This window comes from Pongo pygmaeus, chromosome 1, assembly GCF_028885625.2.
Source record: "Pongo pygmaeus isolate AG05252 chromosome 1, NHGRI_mPonPyg2-v2.0_pri, whole genome shotgun sequence".
In the NCBI taxonomy this organism is placed as follows: Eukaryota; Metazoa; Chordata; class Mammalia; order Primates; family Hominidae; genus Pongo; species Pongo pygmaeus.
The window spans coordinates 181,781,217-181,795,072 of NC_072373.2; the positions used below are offsets into that span (position 1 = coordinate 181,781,217).

Sequence of the window (13,856 nt, forward strand, 5' to 3'; positions counted from 1 at the left end):
GTGCTAGGCTCTTCCAGAGGCGTCAGCAGCCTGCATGGTGGCTTTTGGTAATCCCTATTTTGCAGGTAGGAAAGCTGAGTTGCAGAGAGGGTAAGATGACCTGACTTTAAAGTCATGAGCTGGGATTCACACCCAGGTCTCCTGAACATTCCCTTTTAAGATGTACCTTTGGTTGGCTTTTCAAGCTGACCTTCTATAGACAATGCCCTGGAAGGAGGAGGCTCTTGTGGAGAGCTTTCGCCAGGTGTTAAGCAAATGGTGCTAAGTGAGAAATTTAGAAAATAGTTTTTCTTGAGAGCCAAGATCTCAGTATAGTAGCTTCAATATTTGACAGAAGTCTATCAGTCCCTTAGGAGACCATCCTGAGCCTTGAGGGGACCATCATGAACCTTGAGGAGAGTGGGTCGGCTGTGGAGTACAAGGACCTGCTCTGTGCTGGGCCTGTGCTAAGCACTAGGGGCAAAAGCAGAACAGCAGGGCCTCTGTTTCACAGAACCTACGGTTTAGTAGAGACGAACTTAAGCGCACAAGTGTAACTTGTGTGGGAGTGGGTGGAGAGGGAGTGAACGACTATTTAGCAAAAAACCCACTCTGTACCAGACTCTGAAATCATTGTTTCATATAAATATACGAATATATATATTCGTATATTATATATAGTTATCTGATTTAATCCTCAGTCTTGCCAAGTCACTGTTATCTTTCCTCCTTTCAGGTGACATAACAAGATCAGAGAGGTTAAGCAATTATTTATGTGTACATTATCTCTTGAGGATAGAATGTGAATCAAGCACTGTGCCAGGCGAGCCCTGATCTCTGACATAAAAAGACATGGTCCTTGGCTGTCCTCAAGCCTCCTTTCTGACATAAAAAGACACCGTTTTTGGCTACCCCCTCCTCCTTTAGTAGGGGAGACAGATATAGAGACAAACAAGTACATCTGATTATTACGGTAGAGTAGGGGCAGAGGGGTGGGGAGAGTCCAAAGGAAGCTCTACTACCCAAGGAAGATCACAAGTCAACTAAACAGTAAGTGGCAAACCCAGTACTTAAACCCAGTATTTGGAGCTCTGTCTCCAAATCCCAAGCCAAGGGCTAGAGATAATTATTTACTAGTCTTTGAGGGGATAGGGCAGCCTCATTGGAGAGATGGCATTTGAGTCAGGCCTTGCATCACTGGTGGAGTTTGTATAGGTGGACATCTCTAGGGGTAGAATGTTCTGGACAAAAGGAATGGCATAAGCAAAGAGTAGGAGGCAGGAAAGAATGGTGTGTGTGTGGAGAGGGTTAGGCCAGCCACTTTGCCTAGAATGGAGTCTGACTGTGGGAGGGGACCAACAGATGGAGCCAGAGAGGTGATTCTCTCAACCCCTGCTCCCTCTGATGTCCCTTAGCTATCCCTCTGTAGACAGTGTGATAGCAGAGCCCTTTGCGTGTAACTGTGCCATCTGAATTGTCCATTCTAACTGGATGCTTCTGATTTCAACTTAACAGCCCTGATTTCTACTTCTCCAACTCCAAGAAAGATTACAGACATTCAGAACAGCTTCCCACCTGTCCATGCCTCTACCCTCAAGCACCTCTACTCAGCAGCAGGACTTTACTTCAAAATCTTTGTCCCAGCCCATTAAAGTCCCTCTCTTCCTCCCCTCTCATGTCATGAAGAATTTACTGAGAGCCTACCATGTGCCAGGCGCTTCCCTAGGCTCCAAGATGCTAAAGGGAGTAAAACTTTGCTCTTGAAGAGCTTTATAGTCTAATGTTGAAAACCGACAGGCAGATGATTGCAAACATAATTTGCTAAAAGTAGTCACAATGTAGAGACCCCCTTACCTGGGAGTGATGACAGTCAAGCCTCACAAAGGAGACACCTGAGCTATATCCGAAAGTCTAACTGGGCGCTTGGCAGACAGATGAGGTCGTGTTCAAGGCCAAGACAACAGCACAGAGGCCTGGAACAACATAGCATTTGGGGTACCTGAGCAGAGGTGAATATTGGTGGGGGGCAAGAAATGAACCCCTAGAGGTAGAGAGGAGGCTGGTTGTTCTGGGCCTTATGGAGGCCGTGGTATGGGACTTAATTTTGAGGGTACTGGGCAGCCTAAGCAAGGAAAGACAGGGTCATGTGGAAGATCCCTTTGATGGCCTTTATAGAGATGGATGGGAGAGAATCAACTGAAGTTACGGCTGTACTGGATTCATTCTGTTGTCCAGCCTGTCATGGAAGGATAAGGAGGCTTTAGATGAAAGACATGTTCTTGCTAAAGATGACTGTGAGTGAGTGCCTTTCATGGACCTCCTCTTTTCAGCCTATTATTTTTTTTCTGTTGGCTGAAGGTCAGACCTAGAAGAGACTTCACACACCAACTCAGCTATGTGCTTTAGGGGAAATTTAAGTAATTACCTCTTCCCAGATCTGAGAAAAGATCAAATGCTCCACTTGAATTTGTTTATGTCTCAAAATTTTAATCTGTGATCCCACACAGAGAGAAGAAACTTTGGTATTTGCTTCTGAAACTTTAGAATTACTCATTCATTGTTGTCATTGTTTTATTTGCTTAGCAAACATTTAGGGAGTGCCTACTCAGCGCCAGGTGCTGGGGACAAAGGAAAGAATAAGACCTAGGCCCAGCCCTTGAATAGGTCTTGCACCTCTTATTGGGAGGTGCTGTCAGAACGATTATGGTGCTATTGGTCTTTCGCTCTGCCAGCTTCTGTATCTGTAATTTACTCACCTGTGGTCACACAATTAAAATATAGCATAGCCAGGAATGGGACCTGAAATCTCTATCAAGATGAGTCGAGCTCTTTTATTTGCGCTGTTCTGCTCCCCAACCATCTTGTATTCAGCTTTGTGCAAGTTTCGTTCTTAAATCTTATGATACTACAGAGATTTCATCTTTCAGTTAGCAGCTGCCAGCAACTCAGGATTGAGATTCTCTCCTGGGAAGCTGTATCATGAAGAATTTTAGTAACAAATTCACCAGGACCTTCACTGCCACCAACCAAAGTCTAGGATGTGTTAACTGAACCCAGAGTTGCAAGCAGATTGTTACAAAGGGCTTTAATATATAAAGAGCTTTGTACCCAGTTGTCCACATGGCTAGGATAAGAGAAGGCTGGTCTGTGAGTTCATCTGTTACCTAAGTTAACATGCACAGACAGACAGAGGGAGCTGCTGTGGCAGTAGCCACATCTCTGATCTCAGTCAACTTCTGAAATGTTTGCATGGGGAGAATTTCCAGCATGTTAAATTATGTTGGCCTTTGAAGTTGTTCTCCCACAAAAGTTAATCAAGTCATTTGGCCTTATTTACCCATTTTCATCCTGTTTCTCTGCCCTTAAGTAATCAACACACAATAGGTGATTTTATAAAACAGTCCATTTTTAAAAGCTAATGGAGAAAAAATAACCCCTTTAGAAACTATCACCATTTATCTAGCTTCCTTTTTGCTGTTTAAACTGCATGTAATTTGTGTTGATTGCATTAAAATAAAAATCAGAGTAGCTGCTGGATCAGGCAATCAGGGGCTTAATGTGTATTGTGTTTTAATTTCTTGATTCAAATGCTCCTGTCTAGATACTAGGTCTTGGGGAGGGGGAGGCCTTCACATTTTTGCCCACGCTTTCCTAAGCTCCCTTCTTCTGTTACGGCCTTCTCCACTGTAAGATGCTGAGGTGAGGATTTTGGCAAATACACGATTTGCATATTTCAGTAATTGCCACCCCTTCTCCTCCAACTCAGTCGTAACAGAACCTCTTTCCTGTGCAGGAAGTTGAATCCCTGCCTTTCCATTTAGACAATGACACCCTGGAAGAGTGCTCTTCATTCAAACTTGATTAGAGTCTAGTCCACTCTTGTCTTTCAGTTTTCCACCTTTTCCCTTGTGACATTCATACCTCATATTATTTTCGAGTCTGGGTTTAAGTGTAGTTCAATAGACAAAAATAAGCTAGCGTATTTTTTGTGCCACTGTGTGCTGATAGATGCCTAGTTAAAAATATTTGCCTTTTATTTTCCTTGGAGTTCTAGACAGATTTCTTTTCTTAACTGCCTAGGTCCCGCCATTGATCTGGAAAAAGTAAAGTCAGAATGTCTCGAGCCCGAGCCGGAGTTACGGAGCACTTTCAGTGAGGAAGCAAATACGTCGTCCTATTACCCCGCTCCTGCGCCTGTCATGGACAAGTATATCCTAGACAATGGCAAGGTAGTGTTTTAAGCTCAATATCCATTCCCTGCAAGTGTTTGTTAGTCAGAGTAAAGGTGGAGAGTATGGTGGGAGCTTTCCAAATCACAGCTTGACTGGTGGGCCTCCTGGCCTAGCCCTGAATGACTGTTTCTGGAATTTGTATATTATAAGTAGTGTAGCTTTGCTGGGGCGTTTTCTCTTCCTTCTTCCTTTTTTTTTCTTTCTTTCTTTTTTTTTTAAATATTGATCCAAAGCAACTGTAAAAGTAAATTGACATTTTAAAATAGCTTACTAGTGAGAAAGATATTTCTTAATTCCCATGATAGTTTGATGAAACTTGTCCCACCTTCCTGTGTAACCAGATGCCTAAAATTTATCAGGTGAACTGGAAATGAAGTATCTGATTTACAGATAACAACTCAATTTGTATTCATTCACCACTGAGAAAGTATCTTTATGTTCTAAGCCCTGTGCTAGATAACAGGAATACAGGGAAGAACAAGACATACCCCCTTATCCCCAAGCCTCCTTCAAGCTGTATATGCAGCAGCGGTTAGCCCACAGTCCTAGGACCACATAGAACTCCTCAGTGTTATTTATATGACCTTGAAAACAAATCATGAACAGAAACTTAAGATTATTAGTAATGGAATCGCTTTTGAAAAATCTTAAAGTCACATGATGATATACCAGCAGGGCAGGGGAGGAAATTTTTCTGACATTCTTCTAACATTCAATTGAATTGATCTTTGAAGAAGTATATCAGAGCCCTTTGTGTAGGCACTGGTGAAATTCAGCTTTAGCGTTATGTTCTCTGCCACCGTGGCATGCATTACAGACATCGCCTCTCATTCTCCTTAACGCGTCATGTGTTGGTTCATTTTTCTTGCCTCATGCTTCAAAAGGTCTCTGTTTATTTAGTATCGTTCTCTGTTAGGTTGATGAGAAAGAAAAATTTGTTTTATTTGGGTTTGTCCAGATATGTCTCTGCAACTGGCCAACCTGAGCTAAAGCAAATATTGTCAAGCTGAGGAAATGAAACGTATTAGTTTTCAGGGCTCTCTTGGATGTGTTGTCATTCCCTGCATCTCCCACTGAGCGCCCCCTCCCCTGCAGAGGCAAAGCTGATGGGCCAGGCCACAGGCCCATTCTGCCTTGCCTTGCTGCCTTCAACAGGGTTGAAACATCAGCTTTGCAGAGGAGAGGTGGCATGACAAGTTGGAAGTCGGCAGCCTGGAGCCTGAGTTCTTAGCGTAGCTCTACATCTGTCCTACCTGTGTGACCTTGCAAAGGTCCTTCACTTCTCTGGGTCTTGGCATCCTTGTCTGTGAAAGATGGGATTGGATTGATGCTCTCCAAAGGCCTTTCTGTTTCAAACTATGTATCTAAGTTTGGTGAACCTTCCCCAATCAAAGATAAAAGATAGGACTATGCTATGTTTGTTGATTTCCTTTTAGTCATGAACACATTGTGGAGTGACTAGAGAGATTTTCTTAAAGTAGCTTCCAAGAGAAATCTATTTCTCCCTTGCCTTGAAGGCTGATGGATAGTTTCAGAGCATTATAGGGGGCCTCTTTTGCAAAGATAGCATTCTTTCCCCAGAAAATGAGTCTCTCAAACCTCATTTAATATTTTTACACGTGAATTGAACAGCAAATCTTGAAAATGCCTATTTTGTTTTTTCATTGGTTTTTGCCAGCATGTTGCTATAAGACTAACCTGGTTTTTCTTTGCACCTAATTGGTAGTCAGGCAGAGAGAGTTTTAAATGCAGAGGAAAGGAAGTGGACACACTGGAAATGATGGCAGCTTCCCAGAACAGCATCTCCCACATCCCAGAAGTAGCCCTCATTGTTCTTGGCTCTGCTGTCTTGTCTGACCCTTCCTTCTGTCTGCACAATCAGAGGCCTTAATCTCTGCAAGGCTTAGAGCACTGGAATGGGATACATTTTCTAGTAGGAAGTTATTTTTGTCCTATAAAACTTTTCACATAAATATATTTTGATCAAGTTCCATCCTACCAGATGCCATATTTTTAATAACCTCCTTTGACCATAACAACACTAACACTTTGATCAAATAGTATACTGTGGTTTACATGAATCAGGCTTGCCACACAAATTTCTGATTTGGGTAAAGTGCATTGTGTTTCTTTGTCTAAATGTTTTATTTCAAAAACTCATTGAATCATAAAGCTGCAAAGACCATTAAATTTTAAATAACCTAATTTATACATAGTATGGATAGGGAAACATATCCAGAGAAGGGACTCCTCTATAATTATATAACAGGTTAGAGGCAGGCAGGAACTGAAAGCCAGACCTCCTGGTTCCCAGGCCAGTACTCTCACCAGTCTGTTCTGCTACATCCCTGAAAGCTGAGCATTGCTCCAGGTGACCTTGAGCCTTGCTAACCTCAGGGGCCCTTGTCTCAAATGCCCTGCCCTATACCTGTGATTGGTCGTAGCGAAGCCCATTTCTCTCTGTGTTGGCCTTGTACTTGAGTGAATGTCAGAAAATATTTTCATCTCCAAAGAACAGCAGCTCATCAGAAGTGAAAAACAGTTCCATAAAGACATTAAATATGCCCATCAATTTCTTACTGCTTTGTGTACAGACTAGCCCTTATCACTTTGTAGGGGACAGAAGAGGCAAAGCCTTGACCCTCCCCACTGACATGTACTGTGAAGGACTGAATCAGGTGGCAAAGACTCTAAGTGGGCTACAAATTCAGGAAGGATAGAACTTAGCCCTGCAGTAATTAAGGAGTGTTTCCTGAATTTTAGACTGGGACGTGAAAGATCAGCAGGCTTAAGAAAACGTAGGGAAAACATTTCTTCCTGGACAAGAGAATGGCAGGAGCAGAAACATGGGGAGGGGCAAGAGGGTCAAGGATGTAACCGTTGCTGTGTCCTCCTGACACTTTACACATCTTTTCTCATTTAACCCTCTCAGCATCTCTGAGGTAGCAGTGATCTGCTGACTGTATAGCTGAGAAAAGTAAGGCTCAGAAAAGTAAAGTGACTGGCCCAAGTTAACCAGGAAGCAGGTAGAATAGCTGAGATTTACACCCAGGCTGGCAGCTCCAGCGCCCATCCTCTTGATGTTACGGCACACCGGAAATAGCGGGAAATGAACAAGTTCCGAAATTTTATAGTATAGATGGACTATGTAGATGAATATAGTAGGGAAATGAAGTAGTAAACAGAATGGATTCTAATGGGCCTTCAAAGCCAGGCTGAGGAAGTTGGATTAAATGTGATAGGAAACAGGGAGCCATTCAAAATTCCAGAGGATTTACCTAAAAACACAGTTGAAAGACCGCAGAAGTCATCTAGTCAAACAAGGAAGGAGGTGTTTTAGGGAACTTAATCTGTCATGATTATAGGATGGGCGGGTTGAAGGGAGCAAGGACTAGAGGCAAAGGCCAGTCGGTGGCTGTTTTCCTGGTTTCCCTGGTTTCCCTGTCTGCAGTGGTGAACTGCACTGGGAGCTGGTGTGGGAAGTAGCCACGCAGTTACAGAGAAGACTCAAAAGGAAAACTAACTGAACATTGATGTGTTAGGTCTGCTGTCTTTGATCTACCTCAGTACCACATTGGTGGTAGCAGGGAAGACAAGGAGAGCAGAGGCTTCAGGATTTGGGTTTGACTCTTGATCCCAAAATTGACTGATTGTGTACCTTAGGAAAAGTTACATAGTCCCTCTGAATCCCTGTTTACATCTGTAAAATGGGAAAAGAATTTCTACCTATTTCCATCTTTTAAGGTCATTCTGAGGAATAAATAAATTGAATGTAAATTGAATTGTACGTGAACCAGGTACTCAAAAAATACTAGTACCCCTTTTCTCTTACAGAACATTGGCTAAAAGGACTTTCGTCTCCCTTTCAAAAATAACAAATTAAAAGATCACAGGAAAGCAAGGATCAGCAGTGGGGGAAAAAAGCAGAGATTTTTGAAAAATCTAAAGTTGGCATCCATCTCTATGATTTTCTGATTCAGAATTTAATGTAATTCAAAGTTCTTTGTTTTTCTCCTATCTCAGGAAGCTTGTGTGGGTGGCTTCAAGTGTCATCAAGGGAAGTGATGCAGGGTCCAGCAGGGAGCAGCGGGGAACTTGTCCCCAGCATGGCCAATCTGGCACACAGACTGCCCACCTGCAGTTCGAACTGCGGAGAAAAGGCCACACTTGACCTTGGTGTCCGTGTTGCCTAGCCAGCAGCCAGGTAGTACATCTCACTCCAGGGCTGCTTATCTTTCCTGAGCGGATGAACAGATTTGCAGTACCGAAGTTTACAGCACAGACAGGCCAGGTGGATCTAGTTATCTGATTGCCTGCGTAGTCTGACTGATCTTTTGAGCAAAAGGAGGTGAAGTCAGACGTGTAGGTAGATTGTTGACTTACATTCATCGGTGGGCTGCGTTGCTATTTTTTTTCTTCTTGATGGTTGGAAAATTTCAGTAATTGGTAAAGGAAGAAGTTTTGCTGGCTGACCTGACTGCCTAACTATGTGTATTCACCTTCCTTCCCAAGCCAAGCTCCAGTAGTAGAAAGATCTTTAATTGTTTTTTGAACAATTGGTCTTGCTGGTCTGCCATTAGTTGGGTATGCATCCAGTCTCTTAGACCAGGCACCTCTCCAGAGATGTCTCTGACCATGTGATATTGGCAACCTGCAGGCCTTTCTGAAAACAAGGACCTTTGGCAGATCCTTCTCATGCCCCTTAGAAAGTTTAGCTCATTAGCAGCTGCCGCCCTCTATCCCCACAGAGGCCATTTCCTCCCTTCACAGACTCAGCAGAAGCACGACGTAAATGGCAATGTCAAAGCGAACACTGTTTTTTTAATGATTAATGTTAGCAAATGACTTGTGAGATCTAATTTTTATACTCTTTTTTTTTTTTAGATTTACTAAAGATGCAGAAAGGAGAATAAATTAAAATCTTGTAGCTTATTGCTGGAACAGTCTGGGTTTTATTGGCTCTGCACTGAAACTCATAGGGAGCTTAAGATTGTGTTTTGTTCTTTGTGCCGTTGAAATCAAACTGGGTACCTTGTGGTTGTGTTTAAAATCATAGGTGTTTTGAGCCAGAAGGAACTTTGAGATGAAATCCAGCTCCACCACTTCATAGGTAGGGAAATGAAGCTCAGAGGTGAGAAAGGACTGGCACAGCCCTACTCCAATTGGCAGGGCAGCTTCTCTCCTTACTTGAGCTGGCAGAGGTTTTCACACTTAGCCATACATTGGAATTATTTAGGCCACACCCAGCCCAAATAAATCTGAATCTCTAGGAGTGGGGCCCAGGAACTGGTGATTTTTTTTTTTTTCTTTTCTTTTTTTCCTTTTTTTTTTTTTTTGAGACAGAGTCTCGCTCTGTCTCCCAGGCTGGAGTGCAGTGGCACGATCTCGGCTCACTGCAACCTCTTCCTCCCGGGTTCAAGCAATTCTCTTGCCTCAGCCTCCCAAGCAGCTGGGACTACAGGCGTGTGCCACCACACCCGGCTAATTTTTTTGTATTTTTAGTAGAGATGGAGTTTTACCATGTTAGCCAGGATGGTCCCAATCTCCTGATCTCTTGATCTGCCCACCTCTGCCTCTCAAAGTGCTGGGATTACAGGGTGAGCCACCATGCCCGGCTGTCACTGGTGATTTTTACAGCTCCCTGGGTGACCCCTGTGTGCAGCCAAGGTTGAGAACCACCATACCAGGAAGTTATATGTCCCAGAATGTTCACATTAAAAGAAGATGGGTCTTTCCATAGTGTAACACAGAAAGAAGTTAAGCATGTGTGTCCTGAGATTTGGTCAGGCTCTGAGCAGCCTTCAAGTATAGTGTAGAATCTCAACTCTGCCACTTACTAGCTGAATGATGTTCAGCAAGTCACCTCACCTGTCTGAACCGGTGTTTCCATCTGAAAGGAAAATGGTGTTATAATGCCTTCTATCCACAATTGCCATGAAGACTTGAGATAGCAAATATAAAGCACTAGAATAAGGCCTGGCACACTACACGTATTCAGTAGATGATAGCTCTTATGATTACCCTTAAAGAGAGTTAATTTCGTATTTATGACATGAATCTCTTACAGTTGTGCAGCAATGCTTTTTAAAGGACAAGAGAAGCCTCCCACTGCCTTCCTGTCAGACTAAACAGGTGCTGGTGTTCTTATTCCTCTCAGGTCCATCTGGGAAGCGGGATTTGGGTTGATGAGGAGAAATGGCACCAGCTACAAGTAACCCAAGGAGATTCCAAGTACACGAAGAACTTGGCAGTTATGATTTGGGGAACAGATGTTCTGAAAAACAGAAGCGTCACAGGAGTCGCCACAAAAAAAAAGAAAGATGCAGTCCCTAAACCACCCCTCTCGCCTCACAAACTAAGCATCGTCAGAGGTAGGTCACTGAGTGGAAACACAATGGCTGAGATTCTGTCTTTTACTCTGTCAAGAGTGTGTTAGGCACAATTCAATTCAATGATTACTTATGAAGCCTCTGCATGCCAGACCCTGGGCTGAGCCCGGGGACACCAAGCGGATAACCCAAATGCCCCAGAAGAGCTCACATTTACCAGTGCAGATGAACTGTGGATACAAGTACGATTATATTCCACAAGGAATTAGCATGAGAAAGGGACAGATGGCGTGCTAAGGGAGTTCTCAGGAGGGGAGGATACCCTTAGCTGGAAAATCAGGGAAGAATTCCCAGGGACGGGGGTCACTGAACTGGGCCTTGAAGGATACGGCAGACTAGGAGACACAGATGTGTATGGTGAGGTATTGCTCTTCTGGAGGCAGAAGCATCTTGAACAAAGGCATGGAGATGGGAAAGGAATGCTGCTGTATACCCAGAGCAGGAAAGGTCAAGGCTAGAAGACGCAGATCTTGGTGGTTCTAGCATTGTGCCTGGAACAGTTAATGAGATGAAGACCAGCTGGAAGTCACTAGATTCAGCTTCCTTTCTGGTATTTGGGAGGGCAGGCAAACGGACAGGGAGGGCAGGCAAACGGACAGGGAGGGCAGGCAAACAGACAGGGAGTCATTTGTCTCCCTAAAGATAGGGCTGTATCCTGGACTCTGGAATTTTCTCTTCCTCCCTCCCTCCTTTCCTTTTTCCTTCTTCCTTCCTTCCTTTCTTCCCTCCCTCCTCCCCGTTTTCCTTCCTTCCTTTCCTCCTTCCTCTACTTTCTCTCCTTCCTCCTCTCTTCTTTCTCCTGTCTCTTTTTTCTTTCTTCCCTCTCTCCCACCCTCTCTCCATCCATACATTCTTTGCCAGGCCCTCTACTGGGTATTGAGGACACAAAGAGGGGTAAGACACAGCCTCCATCTGCAAGGAGTTCATAGTCTCACAGGGAAGATAAACACAAAAACAACTAGTTACTCTACAGAAAACACAAACTATAGAGACAGACAATGGTGTAGAGGGAGCAAAGAGAATAAAGTAGTTGCTAATTATTTTAGGTACTTACTGTGTTTCAGGATTTGGGGATTTTTGTTAAATGGTTGTCTTATAAAAAACACTTTTGTATATGTTAACTTGTTATCCTCATAACAACCCTACTGTTGGCTACTATTATAATTCCTATTTTACAGACAAGGAAACTGAGACTCAGAAATGTTAAGTAACTTGACCAGGTTATACAGCTAGTGGGAGGAGAGCCAGGAACCCGAGCCAGCAGGCTGTCTTCAGAATCTGTGCTCCTAACCACTGACTAGTGTCCAGGTCTGCCATGTCTTCATAAAGAAAGTAAGACTCAGTCAGTCAACACATATGTTTTTAGCAGACTCTGGGGGCAGACAACAAATATGTCCAGGGACAAGCTCGATAATTTCAGGTACTGTGAGCTTGCTCATATGATGTGGTAGGACAGAGAGGGCTGCATTCACTGGGGCAGTTGGAGAAGGTCTGTTTGAGGAGGTGACATTTGAGCTACAATCTGGATGTGGAAGAAGCATCTTTATAATGGTCTGAGGGGTGGCAAATCAGGCAGAATAAGCAGCAGCTATGAAGACTGGCATGGCATGCTCCGGGTGTGAAGAAGCCCCAGGTGGCTGGGATGTAGAAGGAAGAGTGAGGTCAGGGAGGTGGGCGAGAGCCTGTCTTGTAGGGCTGGGAAGGCCACAGTAAGCAGCTTGGATTTGCTGGAGTCGAAGGGCAATGGAGGTCTTCCAATCATGGAGTGACCACATGGGAGATGAGTTACAAAGCTGACACAGTGCTCTTGGTGAGAGATGCTGCTGCCATAGACTAAGGGCACAGCAGTGGAGGTGGAGAAATATGCCCAAGTGTAGGGTGTATTTTGGATTTCAAGGTGGCAGGACATAGGGTAAGCAACCAGCCTGAGGTCAAAGCTATAAGTTTCAGAGCCTAGATTCAAACACACACCCGCCGACTCTGGTCTGGGGCTTGTTCTGCTGTAACATAGCTGCCTCCCTTGCCTGGCTGACTCCAGATTAATTGATTTAGGCAGCCACTTATTTTTGGATAATCAGAGGTAACCTTTCGTCTAGCTGCTGTCTGAAATGGTAAAGCCTGATTTGGGAGGTCACCCTGAGAAAAAGGCCATCCTGGGGATGCAGCCCTGCCCTGCCCTGCCTGGTAGGTGACCGACCTCTAATTCTGCTATGTTTGTTGGAACGTGACTCAGGAGGTCCTGGGTGCCTTCAGATAACTGTCTATTCCTGCCATTATCACATGGTATAAAATCATCTGCTGTGTGTCTCCCTCAGGGATCTGGGGACTGTATCTGATTCATCTCTGTGGCCTCATTGCCAAACATGGTGTCTGGCACATAGTAGGCACTCAGTAAACGAAGGTTGAACAGAAGAAACACTGAGACCCACAAGCTGATCCCCTGACCAAATTTGGTGTGATTTCTTGTAAATCACTTTCTCTCCATGTTTCAGATTTCTTAGCTGAAAACTAAGCTGAAACCATCTTACCTCTTAAGATAGGTTGTAGCAGTGCAGCAGTGTAGAAGAATACACCTCAGCCATGTATGTGGCTTGGGCCATTACACACTCCTTAGCTTCAACCCCAGCTGGGACTCAGCATCATCTGCCAAGTTGTCTGAGTTTCCCTCCCTGATCTACTACCTCATTTTCCAAGACGTTTTTAAATTTTTTTACTTTTTCAAAATATGATAGTTCACATCTATCAAAGAGATAGGCCTTGTCTCTTCTTTCACAGAGGAAAGTAAAGGAATTTCCACAGTTTTGAAGCATCACACCTACAGACTTAACTATGTCCTCCATTTTCTTGCCTCCTGTCCCAAAAGAGTTCCTTATTTGGGGCTGGTGATTCTCTCCATCTGGGCTCTGGATTTCAATCCACCTGCCTTCCTAAGTACCTTGTTCCTTCAGTTATGCTCCTGCTCTAGTGGTTCCTTCCCAGCATCGTGTAAATATATTTGATCACTCATTTCTTACAAAAGCAAAGAAACCCTCCTTAAAGGGCACTCTGTCACCCAGCGGCTATCATATCTCCCTTCTTTCACATCCAGGCTCCTGGAAAGACGAGCTACACCCACTGTGTATGTTCCCTGGTAATGCCCTTGCCATTTGCCTTCCCCTCCCAGCCTTCTGCTTGATGTGTTTTCACCAAGGTCCCCAGTGACTTCCTCGTCACTAAATCCTTGTGTGTTTCTCACACTCTCCCTGCACTGTTTGAC

The 13,856-nt window shown here is 44.1% G+C and overlaps 2 protein-coding genes across 3 annotated transcripts in view; both read left to right on the forward strand.

Annotated features, from left to right (window-relative positions):
- AGBL4 (AGBL carboxypeptidase 4) overlaps positions 1–13,856 on the forward strand; it is a 1,536,119-nt gene that overhangs the window by 1,322,529 nt on the left and 199,734 nt on the right. The gene's annotated exons all lie outside the window — the stretch shown is intronic.
- The window catches only part of BEND5 (BEN domain containing 5), a 49,458-nt gene that overhangs the window by 30,130 nt on the left and 5,472 nt on the right, over positions 1–13,856 (forward strand). Inside the window, exons 4-5 of the mRNA XM_054488585.2 lie at positions 4,060–4,208; positions 10,369–10,582. Of these exons, the coding sequence (XP_054344560.1) occupies positions 4,060–4,208; positions 10,369–10,582 (363 nt within the window). The remainder of the gene's footprint in view (positions 1–4,059; positions 4,209–10,368; positions 10,583–13,856) is intronic.